This window comes from Zootoca vivipara, chromosome 2 (genome assembly GCF_963506605.1).
Source record: "Zootoca vivipara chromosome 2, rZooViv1.1, whole genome shotgun sequence".
NCBI classification, from domain to species: Eukaryota; Metazoa; Chordata; class Lepidosauria; order Squamata; family Lacertidae; genus Zootoca; species Zootoca vivipara.
In genome coordinates, this window is record NC_083277.1 from 72,999,799 (window position 1) to 73,015,509 (window position 15,711).

The 15,711-nt window shown below is 39.2% G+C and overlaps 1 protein-coding gene across 1 annotated transcript in view; it reads left to right on the top strand.

Annotated features, from left to right (window-relative positions):
- LOC118080310 (uncharacterized) overlaps positions 1–15,711 on the top strand; it is a 76,786-nt gene that overhangs the window by 51,643 nt on the left and 9,432 nt on the right. Inside the window, exons 29-38 of the mRNA XM_060271698.1 lie at positions 189–307; positions 1,551–1,763; positions 3,976–4,119; positions 5,622–5,788; positions 5,976–6,091; positions 7,459–7,583; positions 8,835–9,062; positions 9,885–10,025; positions 13,186–13,352; positions 14,259–14,335. Of these exons, the coding sequence (XP_060127681.1) occupies positions 189–307; positions 1,551–1,763; positions 3,976–4,119; positions 5,622–5,788; positions 5,976–6,091; positions 7,459–7,583; positions 8,835–9,062; positions 9,885–10,025; positions 13,186–13,352; positions 14,259–14,335 (1,497 nt within the window). The remainder of the gene's footprint in view (positions 1–188; positions 308–1,550; positions 1,764–3,975; positions 4,120–5,621; positions 5,789–5,975; positions 6,092–7,458; positions 7,584–8,834; positions 9,063–9,884; positions 10,026–13,185; positions 13,353–14,258; positions 14,336–15,711) is intronic.

Sequence of the window (15,711 nt, forward strand, 5' to 3'; positions counted from 1 at the left end):
GAACCAGCCTTAAATCTTTATATGGTTTTTCAGGTTGCTAATTTTAGAATGCAATTGAAGTTTGTTGCCCAAGATTACTGTGTGGTTTTGAAAACTTCCCGTAGTATTGTTGAAATAGAGCAAGCCTTAAGGAATGGTTTAATTAATAGGAACCTGTACATTTTTCTCTCCTTCTTAACTACTGGCAGGGTGGTTAGGCAAAACAGAAGATATACACAATCTGCTTCTGATTGTGGAGTTGCTTTCAAGAGATATCTTTCTGTGATTGATTGTTCTCTTCGCAGAAAATGGATTTGCAAGAGACAAGGTAAATTAATAAGTTGTTTTTGTCTCTCAGAAACAGATGCACAACTTGACTCTGGCTAGAAACTATGTCTCCCCCCCCCCAAGAGTTGGAAGTGATATAGTTGTGTTATTTCTTGTGGTTTGTCCCCATTGTCAATATTGCTATCAGCATCACCTCATCAAACAGATGATAGTGCTTCAAAAATATGTGAAATCTGTTTGGCCAGATCAGCACTGGACAGGAAATGACAATATGTAATGAGTTGTAACAACTCTATCATACCTCCTTTAGCTCTCTTAAAACCTATTGACTTTCTCTGGCCTTGCAGCCCTCCTGATTTCAGTGAATTTGACTCACAAGTATGCATATTATTATTAATTTTATTTGTGATTTCTGTCCCACTTTTCTTCATTAAAATATACTCTTGACATATCACACTCACCATTTTATTTTAAAAAATACATTAAAATAAGAAAAAGCTGCAGGCCATATCCACACATCCCGATCCATACATTTAAAACACTCACATATCAATTTAATAGTACTGTACCTTGGTTGTCAAACGGCTTGACTCCTGAACAAATCAGCTCCCGAACACCACAGACCGGAAGTGAGTGTTCCATTTTGCAAACATTTTTCAGAAGCTGAAATTCCGACTCGGCTTCTGTGGCTTCCAATTGAGTGCAGGAAGTTCCTGCAGCCCATCGGAAGCCGCACCTTGTTTTTATACCATTTTGGGAGTCGAACGGACTCCCAAAATGGATTAAATTCGAGAACCAAAGTACCACTGTACATTTACTTCTTTACTTCTAGGTGGTCCCACTAAACACAGTCCAAAAGCACAGACTTTTCTAGATACATTTCAGATACCTTTCAGTGTAGTTCTAAGTACAATCCTTAAATTAATTATCAGTATTACTTGTGTGGCCATTCAAATTCTTGATTTTGGCACTGCAATCATTTGTGTGTAAATATGTACTACTTCTGAAAGCTCAGGTCCTTGACAAGACAAACATTTGTACCAATGAAAAGGGGAATCTTTTAGAAAAAAATTAATTTGGTGAAAAAGACATAACAATGCATTGTTATTTGTTAGTCTGTCTGTTGCAACAGTAGCTCTAGTTTGGGGCACTTAAATCAGAGTATATCTGTTCATTTGTGAACTGGCAGGTTGCACTTGCACATCACTAATCTGCACAATAATTAGGAGCAGTCATATTTTATACATTTCATTTAAGTTGACTGTTCCTTTTATTTTAAACAGATGTTGATCTCTTTACCAAATTCATTGGAAGAGCATTTTACCTACCTGATGGAAAAGCTCCCAGGTATTCTACTTTAAATGAGGCTAAACAAGTCTGTTTAGCCTTGTCAACATGTACTGGAGTGGTAGAAGCAGGGAAAGATTTCATGATACACACTGGTCTAAGCATATACAATACCAGGGACAAAAGTGTGAAAACCTGGATTAAATCAGGTATGCAGTACAAGTATGTGCAGAATTATTTGCTTTTATCTCTTTGCTGAAATTTATATAATTTAACTCAAATGCAAGTGGTTTGTCTGTATTATTTTTATTAAAAACAAATTTGGGATGGGTGCATGCCTATTAATTAGAAAGTGACACTGGGCCATCCTAAATGAGGCAGTGGTTTCTACATTCTGAGGGGATGCTTCAGATATATGTAATATAGAAGTAAAAGAAGCTTGTAGCTCTAAAGAGTTTACCATCTAAATCAGGGGTCAGCAAACTTTCCCTCAGACCTTGTAGGGGGCCGGACTATATTTTGAAAAAAAATAAGAAGAATGAATTCCTATGCCCCACAAATAACCCAGAGATGCATTTTAAATAAAAGGACACATTCTACTCATGTAAAAACATGCTGATTCCCGGACTTATAGGGACCCAGGTGGCGCTGTGGGTTAAATCACAGAGTCTAGGGCTTGCTGATCAGAAGGTCGGCGGTTCGAATCCCTGCGACGGGGTGAGCTCCCGTTGCTTGGTCCCAGCTCCTGCCCACCTAGCAGTTTGAAAGCACATCAAAGTGCAAGTAGATAAATAGGGACTGCTCCGGCGGGAAGGTAAACGGTGTTTCCGTGTGCTGCTCTGGTTCGCCAGATGCAGCTTTGTCATGCTGGCCACATGACCTGGAAGCTGTCTGTGGACAAACGCCGCTCCCTCGGCCTATAGAGCGAGATGAGCGCCGCAACCCCAGAGTTGGTCACGACTGGACCTGATGGTCAGGGGCCCCTTTACCTTTACCTTTTAGAAGGTGATTGGGCCGCATCCGGCCTCCGGGCTTTAGTTTGGGCACCCTTAACTAAATAGTCGCAGTGGGCAAAGACAACAAAGAGACAAAGAATAATGAATGTGGGCATAACAAATATGTGCCATCATTTGCTATACTATTTTCTGGTAGATACTAAATTCTATGTCATATTCATGTTTGGATGATTCAATCATGCTTTTTAACATCTACATGAAGCCACTGGGAGAGATCATCAGGGGGTTTGGGCTGGGTGTTCAACAGTTTGTGGATGATACCCAGCTCTACCTCTCATTTAAATTGGAGCCAGTGAAGGTGTGTGAGTGTCCTGTGTGAGTGTCCGGAGGCAGTTGGAGGATGGATGGCAGCTAACGGATTGAGGTTGAATCCTAACAACACAGAAGTACTGCTTCTGGGATACAGGGGGCAAGCAGGTGTGGGGATTCCCTAGTCCTGAATAGAGTAACTTTGCTTCTGAAGGACTAGGTATGCAGCCTGGGAGTCATTTGGACTCACAGCTGCCCATGGAGGCGCAAGTTAATTCTGTGTCCAGGGCAGCTCCATCTGGTATGCTGGCTGAGACCCTACCTGCCTGCGCACTGTCTCACCAGAGTGGTACATGCCCTGATTATCTTCCCCTTGGACTAGTGCAAAACACTCTATGTGAGGTTACCTTTGAAGGTGACTCAGAAACTACAACTAATCCAGAGTGTAGAAGCTTGACTGGTGGCTGGGAGCGGCTGCTGCGACGATATAATACCAGTCCTGAAAGACCTATATTGACTCCCACTACATTTCCAAGTGCAATTCAAAGTGTTGATGCTTACCTTTAAAGCCCTAAACGGCCGCAGCCCAGGATACCTGAAGGAGCGTCTCCACCCCCATTTTTCAGCCCAAGCACTGAGATTCAGCTCCAAGGGCCTTCTGGCAGTTCCTTCACTGCAAGGTTACAGGGAAGCATGCAGAGGGCCTTCTAGGTAGTGGTGTCTACCCTGTGGAGCACCCTCTCAGCAGATGTTAAGAAGATAAGTAACTATACAACCCTTAGAAGACATCTGAAGTCAGCCCTGTTTGGGAAGTTTTTAATGTTTGATGTTTTATTATGTTTCTGTATATGCTGGAAGCTGCCCAGAGTGGCTGGGGCAACCCAGTCAGATGGGTAGGGTAGAAATAATAAAATTATTATTATTATTATTATTATTATTATTATTATTATTATTATTATTATTATTATTATACATCATGTCCCCTGTCCTAAAATTGGGTTTTGAATAAAATTGTCTTTTCATAATCCATTTAGTATGCAGCTGTAGCCAGATTTACCCACAGATGTAGCCTACACCTAGCATGGTTATTACCATGTGAATTTTTGGAAGTCATTCTTGTATTTCACTGTAATATAACATTTTACATCTTTCGTAGATTGTGTCGGTGGAAGATTTGGGGAGAACTGTGAACAAATATGCCGCAAGTGTGGTGATGATGTGCCATGCAACCCCTATACAGGGTTGTGTGGTGACAGCTTGTTTTGCAGCAAAAATGACCCTACTTTCACTTGCGAAAAAGGTGATCTGGGAACCCCTTTCTCTGCTTCTTCTTAAAAATTTCTGCTCCCATAAATATGAGAATCCACATTATGACAAAAGTTGTAGGAATATCAAACAATGGTCATGATCCTTTTCTGGTTTCAGCTGAAATTAAATTCCTTTAAGTATATAGAATCAATCCTATTTCTTTGAAAGGTGTGAAGTTGAAATGTAAATCCAGATCAAAATGCAAGCAGGATATAGCTAAGTGAAGTAATAACACTGCTATTTGTTACTCACAAGGTTGGAAGGAAAGGTTGGTAGCCTTTTGAAGTCATGGATTAGCTCAGTACAGTACTTGAATTATATTAAAAAATCAGAGAATAGAGATAGCATTCAGACGTCACTCAAGGTATCAAGGATTTGATAAAGATTGTAGGATAAGATTATTAATTATGTTGTAGGATAACAAGCTTAAAATTCAACAAATCATTTGGCAATAATCATTTGGCAATAATCCAGTATCCTCCTTTTGAAGACAGTGTGGAAAATAACAGCATTAAGTTTTTACAACAAATAAAACTGATCATGGGCAAAAAAAATATCATTGGCAATTGCACAATTTAATTGTTTCTTGCAAGAGGCAGATGCTTTATATTTGTACTCTGGAAGAAAGTCAGCTACTTCTTAATCAAATCAGAATGAGTGCTAATTATTTTTTTTATAATACCATGTGTTGTAGTGATACTTTGGAATTAATTGTAGGGAGTGAATGATATAAATGAGCTTGCTTGATTTCTGTAATTTGTCAATAAAGGGCAGTTTTTATTGTGTTGGGTAAAATGTCCAAAACAAGCTTTCTGACATTTAGCTCAAAAATTAAAGATCCATTTTTCCCTAATTTCTTTTGCTTACTAGTAAATCTTGGCATTTTCCAAAATAGTTGAGGAATGCCCATAATTGTGAAGAAGGGTTAGTTTTTCAGATAATTTTATATAAATGAAGGTGCCTCATATCAGATGGTTTCAGGGAATATAGTGCCCACTTTTGTTTCTATTTTCCTAGCAGTCATTCCAGGATTAGAGGTTGCACGTTGCTGTTTGACTTTCATATTATTTCACTGCTAACAAGAAGGGTTCCACTTTAGCACAGTGATGGAAGAGAAGACAGCTGTAGGCTCTGTGGTACCTGAAAAGTGCACACTGGTGGAACCTGATCTTGTGAGGTGGGCCTAGTCCAGTGTTTCTCAACCAGTGTGCCTCCAGATGTTTTGGGACTACAACTCCCATCATCCCTAGCTAGCAAGACCAGTGGTCAGGAATGATGGGAGTTGTAGTCCCAAAACATCTGGAGGCACACTGGTTGAGAAACACTGGCCTAGTCAATAAGGCTTGCAGCATGTTTCTTTGATCCTAGCTGTGAGATTTGATATGTATCTTATTTGTTTGGTCTACATAGGTAGTGAAACATAGTATTACATATAATGTTTAGGCTGGCTTACCTGGAAACAATTCACCCTGTATGTATGTGTTTACATTTCAGGGACCTTGATTGGTGGGAGATGTCCAGTTGAAGGTGGCTGGGTGTACTGGCATGGCAGCTGTTATTACTTCCCCAAAGCAACAGAAAGCACATGGTTAGATGCAAGAGATATGTGTAGACGATATACAGACACAGACCTTCTCTGGATAACTAGTAGAAACGAGCTGGTATAAGCCTGTGTTTTCACATAATATATATTTACTTATATGATTTTGGATATGCCATGCAGCAACTTCAGTGGGAAATGCCAGTTTAGGGGGGTGGTTTTAAGCTGATATACAAGTTTTTGTAAAATATATGTCCCCCATTTCTACACTACTCTTTCATAGGTGTTCTACCTTTTAAATTATTTAGGATTCACTTCTTACTATATTGCCAAGAGGAGTCTATTGGATTGGTCTTCATGGTAATGTATTTTGTACCCATTTGGAGTGGTCAAAGGCAAACCTTTCAAGCAGAGATTTAAAATGGTAAGTTGAGTGAGGCCCACAGTTGCTGCTGCCAGCAAGAATAAGCACACACACTCTGAAATTTACGACAAAGTTGAATGTCCCAGGCTGCTCCCAGACTTTGAAACCCCCTCCTTTAGTGCCGGATTTACGTATAAGCTAAACAAGCTATAGCTTAGGGCCCCACTCTTTTGGGGGCCCCAAAAAAATTTAAAGAAAAAACACCTGGATGTAAATTTCCAAAATATAAGATAAAAATTAAATAAAATAAAACCTACATACAGCTACAGTGTTTTGTGTTGTGTAGGCTCCTATTTGTTGTGTGCAAATGGCTTTAGATACCTATTAGGTGCATAAGTTACCATATAGCATATATTCAACACAAAAAAGCGACAATTTGTTGTTTTTATTGTAATAGTTGGTAATGTTTTAATAGATTTTATTTGTGTGTATAGTTTATAATTTTATCAATGTTTAATTTTTCAAATTGCTGATGATATTGGCAGTTCTTATTTTTATCTGTAAGCATCCTTGAGTCCCCTCAGGGAAAAAAGGTTGCATATAAATAAATATATCATAATAGTTCTAAGGCTCATGATCAGCCCCATGCTCCCTCTGAAACGTAAAGTAGCTCTACTGGGGAAACAGTATAAAATCCTGGTAGGCTTACATTGCTGAATGTTGTTTTTGTTGTGTGATACTAACATGATGCTTGAAGCTGCCAAATTCAAAGACTCATTAGAGGAATTTGAAATGTGGGTTTCCCCCCTCAAACGTATTTACGAAGTGTTCAAAGCACGTGTTAGAATTTACCCTTAATTTACCCTTTCTGTTGCTTAATTCTGCTGCTTCCATCTGCTCTGTGGTATTTCTGATACTCATTCCAGGAGACCACTAGCTGCACTACTTACTGCCCTGGTTCACATGTCATGGTACAGGAAACTGGCTTACGATGACCACACAAACATGCAGCTTGCAGCTGCTTTTCTTTTCTCTGGCCCTTTTCCTTCTGTACCATGAGCCCAAGTTTGGACAACACACTAAGCCAAATTTTTGGCTTTCTGTGTTGTGTAAACCAGGAGACTATGGAACAGAAAGCAAAAGTTTGGGCAGTTTCACACATCATATAATGGGATGTTATGGCTAACTGTAGTCATACATAATTATGTATTTACCATGTGTATGTTTCATGCTTTTCCATATGTGTATGTGCATTATGTTTTCACATATTTATATGCAATATTTTGTTTTCTTAACAAGGTACTTTGTGAAGTAGCCCTTAATAGAATGCAAATGGGCAATAGTAACTCATTGAATACTATTAAAGTTTGTAAATACATTTTCAAAATAACGAAGCTTTTTCTGTGTGACTGTTTCTAAAAATTGAGGTTACGTAATGATTCATGGACGTTCTCCTGGAATTGCTGTGTGCAGCTAAATGTTCCCGAAGGTACAATGCCAGAAACTAGTTGTTACAGGAAAAAATCGTGGGTTTGCAAGAAAAGAGAAGAGGGTAATGTGAAATACTACTACTGATTTATGTAAAACATTAGAAGACATACAATAAGATAGTTAAATTTTAAGAAGACTTCCATGCTAATTTCAGTATGGCTACCCTAATACACAAATTGCTGAAATTTAATTAAAACCAATACTTTGTGCATAAAAAGTACAACTCTTTTTTTTTAACCCAAATTGCTAGCCCAGTAAGTTAGGATCAGCTTTTCTTGTGGGATCTGAATTACTTGCATAATCAGATTTTACTTAGCATTGCGTGTCGAGGTCCCCAAACCACCCCTCAAATAATTCACACCACAGACATAATTTTTGTTTTGGGTTTTTGGCATGAATTTGGCCACAACTTTATTAAAATACAAAATATGTGAGTGGTTGCGTAGGCATTGGTTCACCAACTGTCCCCTAAGGACAGAACTAGCCTTAAGTCAGCAAGGGGAAACCCTACAGGGAGAGACAGGGAGCCGGGTGTTCTGTAGTTTTGACACTCAACCAACAGTATAGTCTTAACAATTTTTTAAAAAGTAAACTGTACAGGCAATTATCCCAAAAACTCTGAGCTACCTGTCTGAAATTTGGCAAGGTTGACTCATTTTGTAGGGTCTACCATGTCTCCAAATATCCTGTACCTGTGTTATTTGGGTTTATTGTGTTTTCTGTTCTAGGTAAGTGGGACTTTTCCTACATTGCCTTCTGAATTGAAGGGGGGAAATTGCCAGATTCCTGATATAATTCATGGCACTTATATTTTCCCCTTTTGCTCTGTTCATTCATTTATTTTATTGGTATGCTGCCTTTCCACAAAAAAACATGCTCAAAGCGACACAACAAAGAAACAGGGATACATTTAAAACAAACACTACAAAAACAATTTCACAATAACATAGCAAAATAATGACATAGTAAACATTCATAACAGCAAAAAACACAAAAGACAAAACCCCACATTTCAATATTATAAATACAACAAGATTACATAAACTACACATAGCATCCAATTTCAAAAGTATCAAGGAGCTTCACATTTTCATTAGTCCTAAGAACACCCCTCCCACGATGTTGCTCATAGTCCCTTTCCTGTAGAAGTTTATAAGGCAGGCAAGGGATGGGATAGCTGGAAACACTCCTTCTTTTATGTTACTCAGTCTCTCTCCAGCAGCTTATTTTCATCTGCCTAGGCTTAATGTTTGATTGGCACAGAAGTCCTTCAAATGATGTATTATCCAAACTAATTTTGCTTGTGTTCTAGAAAGTACAGATTTCATCAGGTTTGGTGGCTACTACCTCATTGGCATTGTCAACACTAAAGAAGTCACCCACATATCATTGCATGATGCATTTCAGCATTGTAGAGACAAAGGAAGTCTTTGCACTGGAGTTCAAAGGATAAGAGCTACGTACATAACACTGATTGCAAAGCGTCTGGTATTTGTCAGGGGATCATTTGCAAATCTCTATACAGCATATTTGAAAACTGGTATGTAACAGTATGCCACACTTGTGGAATCCTGTGACAGGGATTAATTAACCCATTATATAAATGAATCACTCTTTTTCTATTCATACTATAGTGGCTAGCCCAATGACCTCTGGGAAGCTCACAAGCCCTCCTCCATTCTTGTACCTAACCAACTGGTATTCTGGGTACACTGCCTCCATATTTGGAGGTTCGCTATTAGCTATCATGATTAATAGCTAGTGATAGACCTATTGTTTTGAAATGATTACTGAGCACCCACTGAAGCTTCAAAAGATGCTTCAGTTTACACTTCTTTCAGACCAGGGATTCCCAAATTGTTGTACACTGAATAGGTGGTGACTGTTCCACAAACTTATTCACATATTCTGTAGCATGTCTTTACATTTGTGGTTGAAGGCAAGAGATAGGAAGCAGTCCAGGTTGCCCTGCCTAGCTAACCCAAAAGGCAGCCCTAACCAGGCTTTGAACTGATCCTGAAGTAGACAGTTTCCAAGCTTTGTCTAAATCTAAACCTAAGTGACAGACAAGCCCTATCTCAGCTCTCACAGGTACTCAAGCCCAGACTGTCAGGTTCTAACTTTTAACATCCTCCTCCTGATTGGATGACACTCCATCCACCCCTAATTGGTTTCTGGGTCATCAGGGGACTGGCCTAAGGTTTGTGTCACACAGTTGTTTCATAAGACTGTTCAGTTTTTTGCAGAGCAGCGAGGAGATGTTATTATGTAATTTTGACCATCCTGCTTTTTTAAAAAAACAAAAACATTATGGTCATTTTAATATGCCGTTATAATTGATCTTTGAAATCTCTTTTGGCAGCTTGCACACCAGGGTATTATGGTCCTGATTGCAGTATAAACTGCGCCTGTAATGGCACTAAGAACTGCAATCCATTAACTGGAGAATGTGCAGAAAATGAGCAGTGTAATGAAGACTTCATAGGAACAGATTGTGAAGAAGGTATACAATTTGCAGTCCTGTTGGTTGGGTGGCCCTCCCCTCCCCAGACTGATCTGGAGGGGAGAGAAAAAATGAGCTCATTGATCAAGGTGACAAAGCTTTTATGGAAGAAGCAGTGTAAAAATATTAATCTGTTCTTATTCATATCACCTAATAACAATAAAAATTGTGAAAGGATGTGCTACTTCCCTTGTTCTACTCTTTATTGTCAACAGCATGTGTCAAAATTGACAAGCAGAGTAAGAATGGTGAAAGGGGATGTTACTGAGGAAGAATTAATAAGTCAGAAATTGTAGGACTCAGGTTTGTCTGGCAAATCTGCTGAGAAACAAATGAGACATTACATGAGATTTCTATAACTAGGTATCCTCATGTCTTTGTGACCAATAAAGACCCTCATTTGTCCTATTTGTGACTCATGGTCATGCAGAAGGAGCCCCACAACATACCAAATAGTGGAATTCTAGTTATAAAGTTTTATTACGGTAAATCTAGTAAATAGCAGTAGATTAAAAACCTTATCCTAAACTGCACTCAAATTTGCAACTCACAAATGATCTAGTTGGCCAAACTAGGTGTAGTGAAGGTTTTGATGCCAGAGTCCTGGTAAATGCACATTTCTGCTTCAGAGGTATCTGCTGCATTTTCCAGATTGTTTTAAGCTCAAGGCTAGCTTCATACCGGTCACCAGTTAGGGAGAGATAAGGAAGCAAGTTTTGTAATGTGCCTGCAAGATCTAACCAGAGCACGTCTGTGCATTTAGCACTTCTGTTTCCCTTTCCATGGCCTTGTCAGCATTCTGCTTAGAAAACATAGGCTGTTTTTCCATCTTCATGCACACTAATGCAATCCTCTGTTCTCCCATGGCTTTCTAGCCTGCTACCTATAGCAAAGATTGCCAAACTTTTTAGGCCCAGTAGCACATTTGGAATTTTGAGAGAAAGCCGTTGTGTGTCGAGGCTTACCAGAAATTACCCTTAAAATAACTCACAACAGAGACGAAAATTTAGGTTTGGTTTTTGGCATTAATTTGGCCACAACTTTATTTAAATACAATTTTAATCCGAGTATTGGCTTAAGCTTTTGGTTAACCATTCGTCCTTCCCTAAGAAGGACCATCTTCATCTGTCCACTGTGGACAGGACTCAACTCATCTGTCCACTTGGGACAGGACTCAATCATCTGTCCCCTTGGGACAGGACTCACATCATCTACCCTCTTGGGGCAGGACTCACTTAATCTGTCCACTTGGGACAGGACTCACCACTGTCCGCTTGGACAGTACCAGCTCCGACTTCCTAAAGGGGAGTCAAGTGAACACCCCTGGGAGAGGAGGTAGCTGAGGCCGGGCATTCCCTCCTCTCTTTTTCCAAGAATGTTCCCCAAGGCTCGTACTCTTATAATTGGCCCCTCCATCCCCGCCTATGGCGGGGATGTAAGGACGAGAGCGTAAGCCCCGGGATTCCTTTAACGGAATACTTCTATGTGGAGCAACAAAGGTGGGTGGGTAGGCATCTGGATGCCACACCCCTCTTCCAACCGATTCAACAACCAAAAGCCTAACCGCCAACCTAACAAGTTGTGACAATTTGCTAAGCAGTAGGCGAAAACCAAGAGGCAAAGCCAATCAGCCAATTGGAAAAATTCCTACTGGGCCCCTGAATACAGGCGACCCCTAGAGAGGCAAAGCAATGTCAGGCTAAAATCTGCGAAAGAAAGAGGCGGGCGGGAGGGAGATTCAAACGCCAAGGCAAAAGTGATCGGAAAATGGAGGAACCAAGCTTAAATGGGGGCCCACTCCACCAATCCCAATACAAGCATTTAAATAACCACGCCCCCATTACTCAGCATGACCCCAGCCTAGGCCCCAGCCCAAACCCTAGATTAAATTTCTTAACAGCCTACCATAACCCGCTTTATATTAGATGATATAAAGCGCTATAGCACCAGTCACAAAATGGCTGCCATAAGGTTGTATCTTGACACAAAATCGGTATTGCTAATATTTCTACATAGCCAAATTTGGTTGACCTGGGAGACCAGGGTTTAGATCCCCACTCAGAAAGCTAATTTGGGAGATATTGGGACAGTAACTGCCTTTCAGCCTAACTTATCTCACAGGATGGTTGTGAGGATATAATGGGATAGAGGATATAATGATAATAATAATAATAATGATAATAATAATAATAATAATAGAATAACGATACCCTTTTGCTTCATAACTTTTTTCTAGGAAGACTATGTTCTTTTCTTTTTTATATAAAAGCTCAGAATCTAGGAGTTCTATGCAGGGTCTGGTGTCACAGTGAAGGCCTTTGTAGTGCCTGCAGATGTCGGTTTGGCACCGTCGGACCTGATCATGCCTACCCATTCAAACACTATTTTCAGTATCATGCATGTTAGTGAAGCATGGCATACCAGCATGTCAATCAGGTGCCAAATTGTGTCTCATGCACAAATGAATGACATTAATTGATTCCTACCTGCTTCTGTGGGATTTCAAACCAGCCATCTGGCAAGAAGGACTGATGTGATCTTTAGCAGATGAGTTCCTCAACGTGAAGTTGGGACGCGTGAAATGAATTGTTTTTTAGCAGTAGGTTTCCTTCTGCATATGGGTTATCAAGATATTGTTGCATTCATCAGGTGAAAGTTTTTATGATGTAACCAGAGAGTGATTTATGCTGACTTGGGGTGCTTTCACACTAGGTGCGTAGTGTGGAATTACCATGCCCATTCAGTTTTTAAGGGGCATCTATATGATGCAGTCATCCCATATTTTTCTTGTGTTTCTTCCTTTTTTTCTTTGGACTACAGGAAGTTTTGACTCCTTTTTTTGAGAAAAATGAAAGAGCCATGCAATCGCTGCAGGTATAGATGTCTGACGCTACCCTATTCTCTTTTTAGCAGGGTGTGTTTTGGCATGGGCAGTGAAGGGCTCACTTTCCTGATACATCACCACTCAGCATTCATTTATTATAACATATGCACTGGACACTATTTTATGACCCCAAATAGTCAAGTGGGTAGTGGATTGAGTATCAGCCCTCTGCAAGCAGGCTTAATTGTTACAACACTTCTGACCTATGGGCCGGAGGGGGCGGCGGCAATGACTCAGAAATTATATTTGTTTAAAATGCTGCTGTTAATTTCTCAGGTGTGATTAATCTTAAGTGTCCAACAGATCCTGGATGGTGGTACTGGAAAGACAATTGTTATTACATAGAGACGGTGAAGCAATTCACTTGGGAGGGAGCAAAGGATTTCTGCAATGCTTATCATGAAACTGAACTGATACGACTGCCACAAAGCAAAGAGGAAAAGGTAACATGCATAAACTGACACTGTTCTGGAATGGAGTAAATGATGGTAAATAAGAGTTTATTTATTTATACCCTGCCTTTCCCCCTGGTGGGACTCAAGGTGGCTTACAGATAAAAATAGGAACTGCTAAAAGCATAGAAAAAACAATAATTGAAAAGTAATTAAGCACTGATAGAATTAAAATGGTATACATATATAAAATCCATTAAGGCCATACAAACAATTACAATAAAACCAGCATGGCACCAGCCCTTTCATGAAAAGCAGTCAGTTCCCCAAAGCCTGTTGTAACACGATACTTGTCAACTGGAAAACAGGACCTTCTCCTATTGGATACAGAAGTTAAACTTAACATGCATTTGGAGAGCAAGAGAAATTTCTGCTGCTCTAGAGTGGGTGTCTGATGATGTTAAATATCATATAATGCAACCAATTTTCCTATATAAAACCTATGATATAGGTTAAAATATGAAGATTAGGGAAGACAACGTTAGTGAAAACATGTACTGTAGACTTGTTTAGTCCTGCAGCATAAAGTAAGTGGCTTTGGCTTTATCATTATTTGCCATTGCTCTGTCTTGACACAGTGTTACATTATAAAATTGCTGAATATTTTGAACATTCAAGAAGATCTGAACAATGTGTATGGTAGTAGGAAAAGGAACATATAGAAAAAATCTACATTGCATTGTTCATCTACTTGTTCAAGTTGTATGTTCTTGCTTTAATTTTTTGTACACCATTTAGAGATGCCATTTTTTATGTTAAGTGATATAGAAATGGTCTAAATAAATAATAGATAAATAGTTTCAAACAATTCTTTTTTTAAGGTAGGGCAGATTACAGAACTATGCTGTTGATGTTCAGTATGTATGTCTATAAAATAAATATATTCTTAATCTGCAGGCCTGGTTGATGTCTATGATAAAGGATGCTATATGGATTAACTCAGCAGTGGCAAAACCCAAAGAAATGACTAACTCGTAAGAGAAACTACTGTTTTCATTAATGGTGTATTAGTTGTCTAGCTGTGATTTAGTGATTTAGTTGTCTAGCTGATCATAAGAAATAAGCACCTGTTGGGATGTGATGTTCATCAGTCATCAGATTTTATTGGTCAACCAAGTACATGTACAGGTTATAGCCAAGAATAAAACAAACAAAAACAGACAGGTCTTAAAAACATATTATAGCACATATTATTAAAAACATTATAAAACACTTCACAGATATAAACAAACTCAGGTGGGAAACTCAGGGCACGACAGGACTCCAGGGCTTTCCTGAGTTGAGAGGCTCTTAGCACAAGCTTTACTGTGTTAAACATAACTACAGTAGTTTGTTTGAGCTACAGCAGGTGCTTAATGTTATTGATGCCTTCACTGTTTCCATATCCTGTCTGACCAATAGTTCCTGCAAATGCTCTTTAATAAACCTTCAGGTAGACTGCACATTAGATGTTAGGAGGGCTACTGGATAAAAACCAAATTTTTGAAGCAATATATTCTTGCAGCTTTTTTCCAAGTAGCCTTAGAGGACGATTGCATCTGCTCTGCCACACTTAGCTTGACCAGCTCATTTACTGAATAATAGTCAGTAGAGTACGAGACTCTTAGTTTCAGGGTTGTGGGTTTGAGCCCCAAGTTGGACAAAAGATTCCTGCATAGCAGGGGTTGGACTAGATGGACCTTGTGGTTCCTTCCAACTATACAATTCTATGATTCTTATTTTAGATCAGAGTGGAACATCCAGTGGTTTTGTTGTAGCAGCAACATTAGAAACAGACAGGTGAAGGCAGGACAGCAGGCAATGGTTTGAAATCTCAGACATGCTGCTGACAGTATTTAGCAGCCACCTGTAACTGTAAATTGTCTACTAATTATTAAATGATCAAGAAATATGCCATTCAATGGGGGCCATTTTTGGATACAGTGTTGTCACAGATATAGACTCCTCAGTTCTAATGTAAAGATTTGCCATTCAAATTATACATATAAATAGAAATTACAAATTTAAAATTTCATCATTTCAATTTTTTCTCTGATACTCATTTGTGTAGCCTTGTTTTTAAACTTTATATTTTGCTATACATTATCTTGCCTATTATATACTATAATTTAAAATATTATCTGCTATAATTTAAAATATTGGTGATCATTGTATGTGCAGAACTACTTCTGAAAGTGCAAGGCAACCTCCCATCCTTCTACTCCCCCATGTTCCCTGTACCCTGCCCAAGAGGCTTGGGAGAGCTACAGAGCTGGTTTTCTTGTGATCAGGTACATTCTGTTGTGCTTGCAGAAGTTATCCCGCATGTGCAAGGGTTTATTTGGTATAACACCTTGTGTGTTTGATTCTT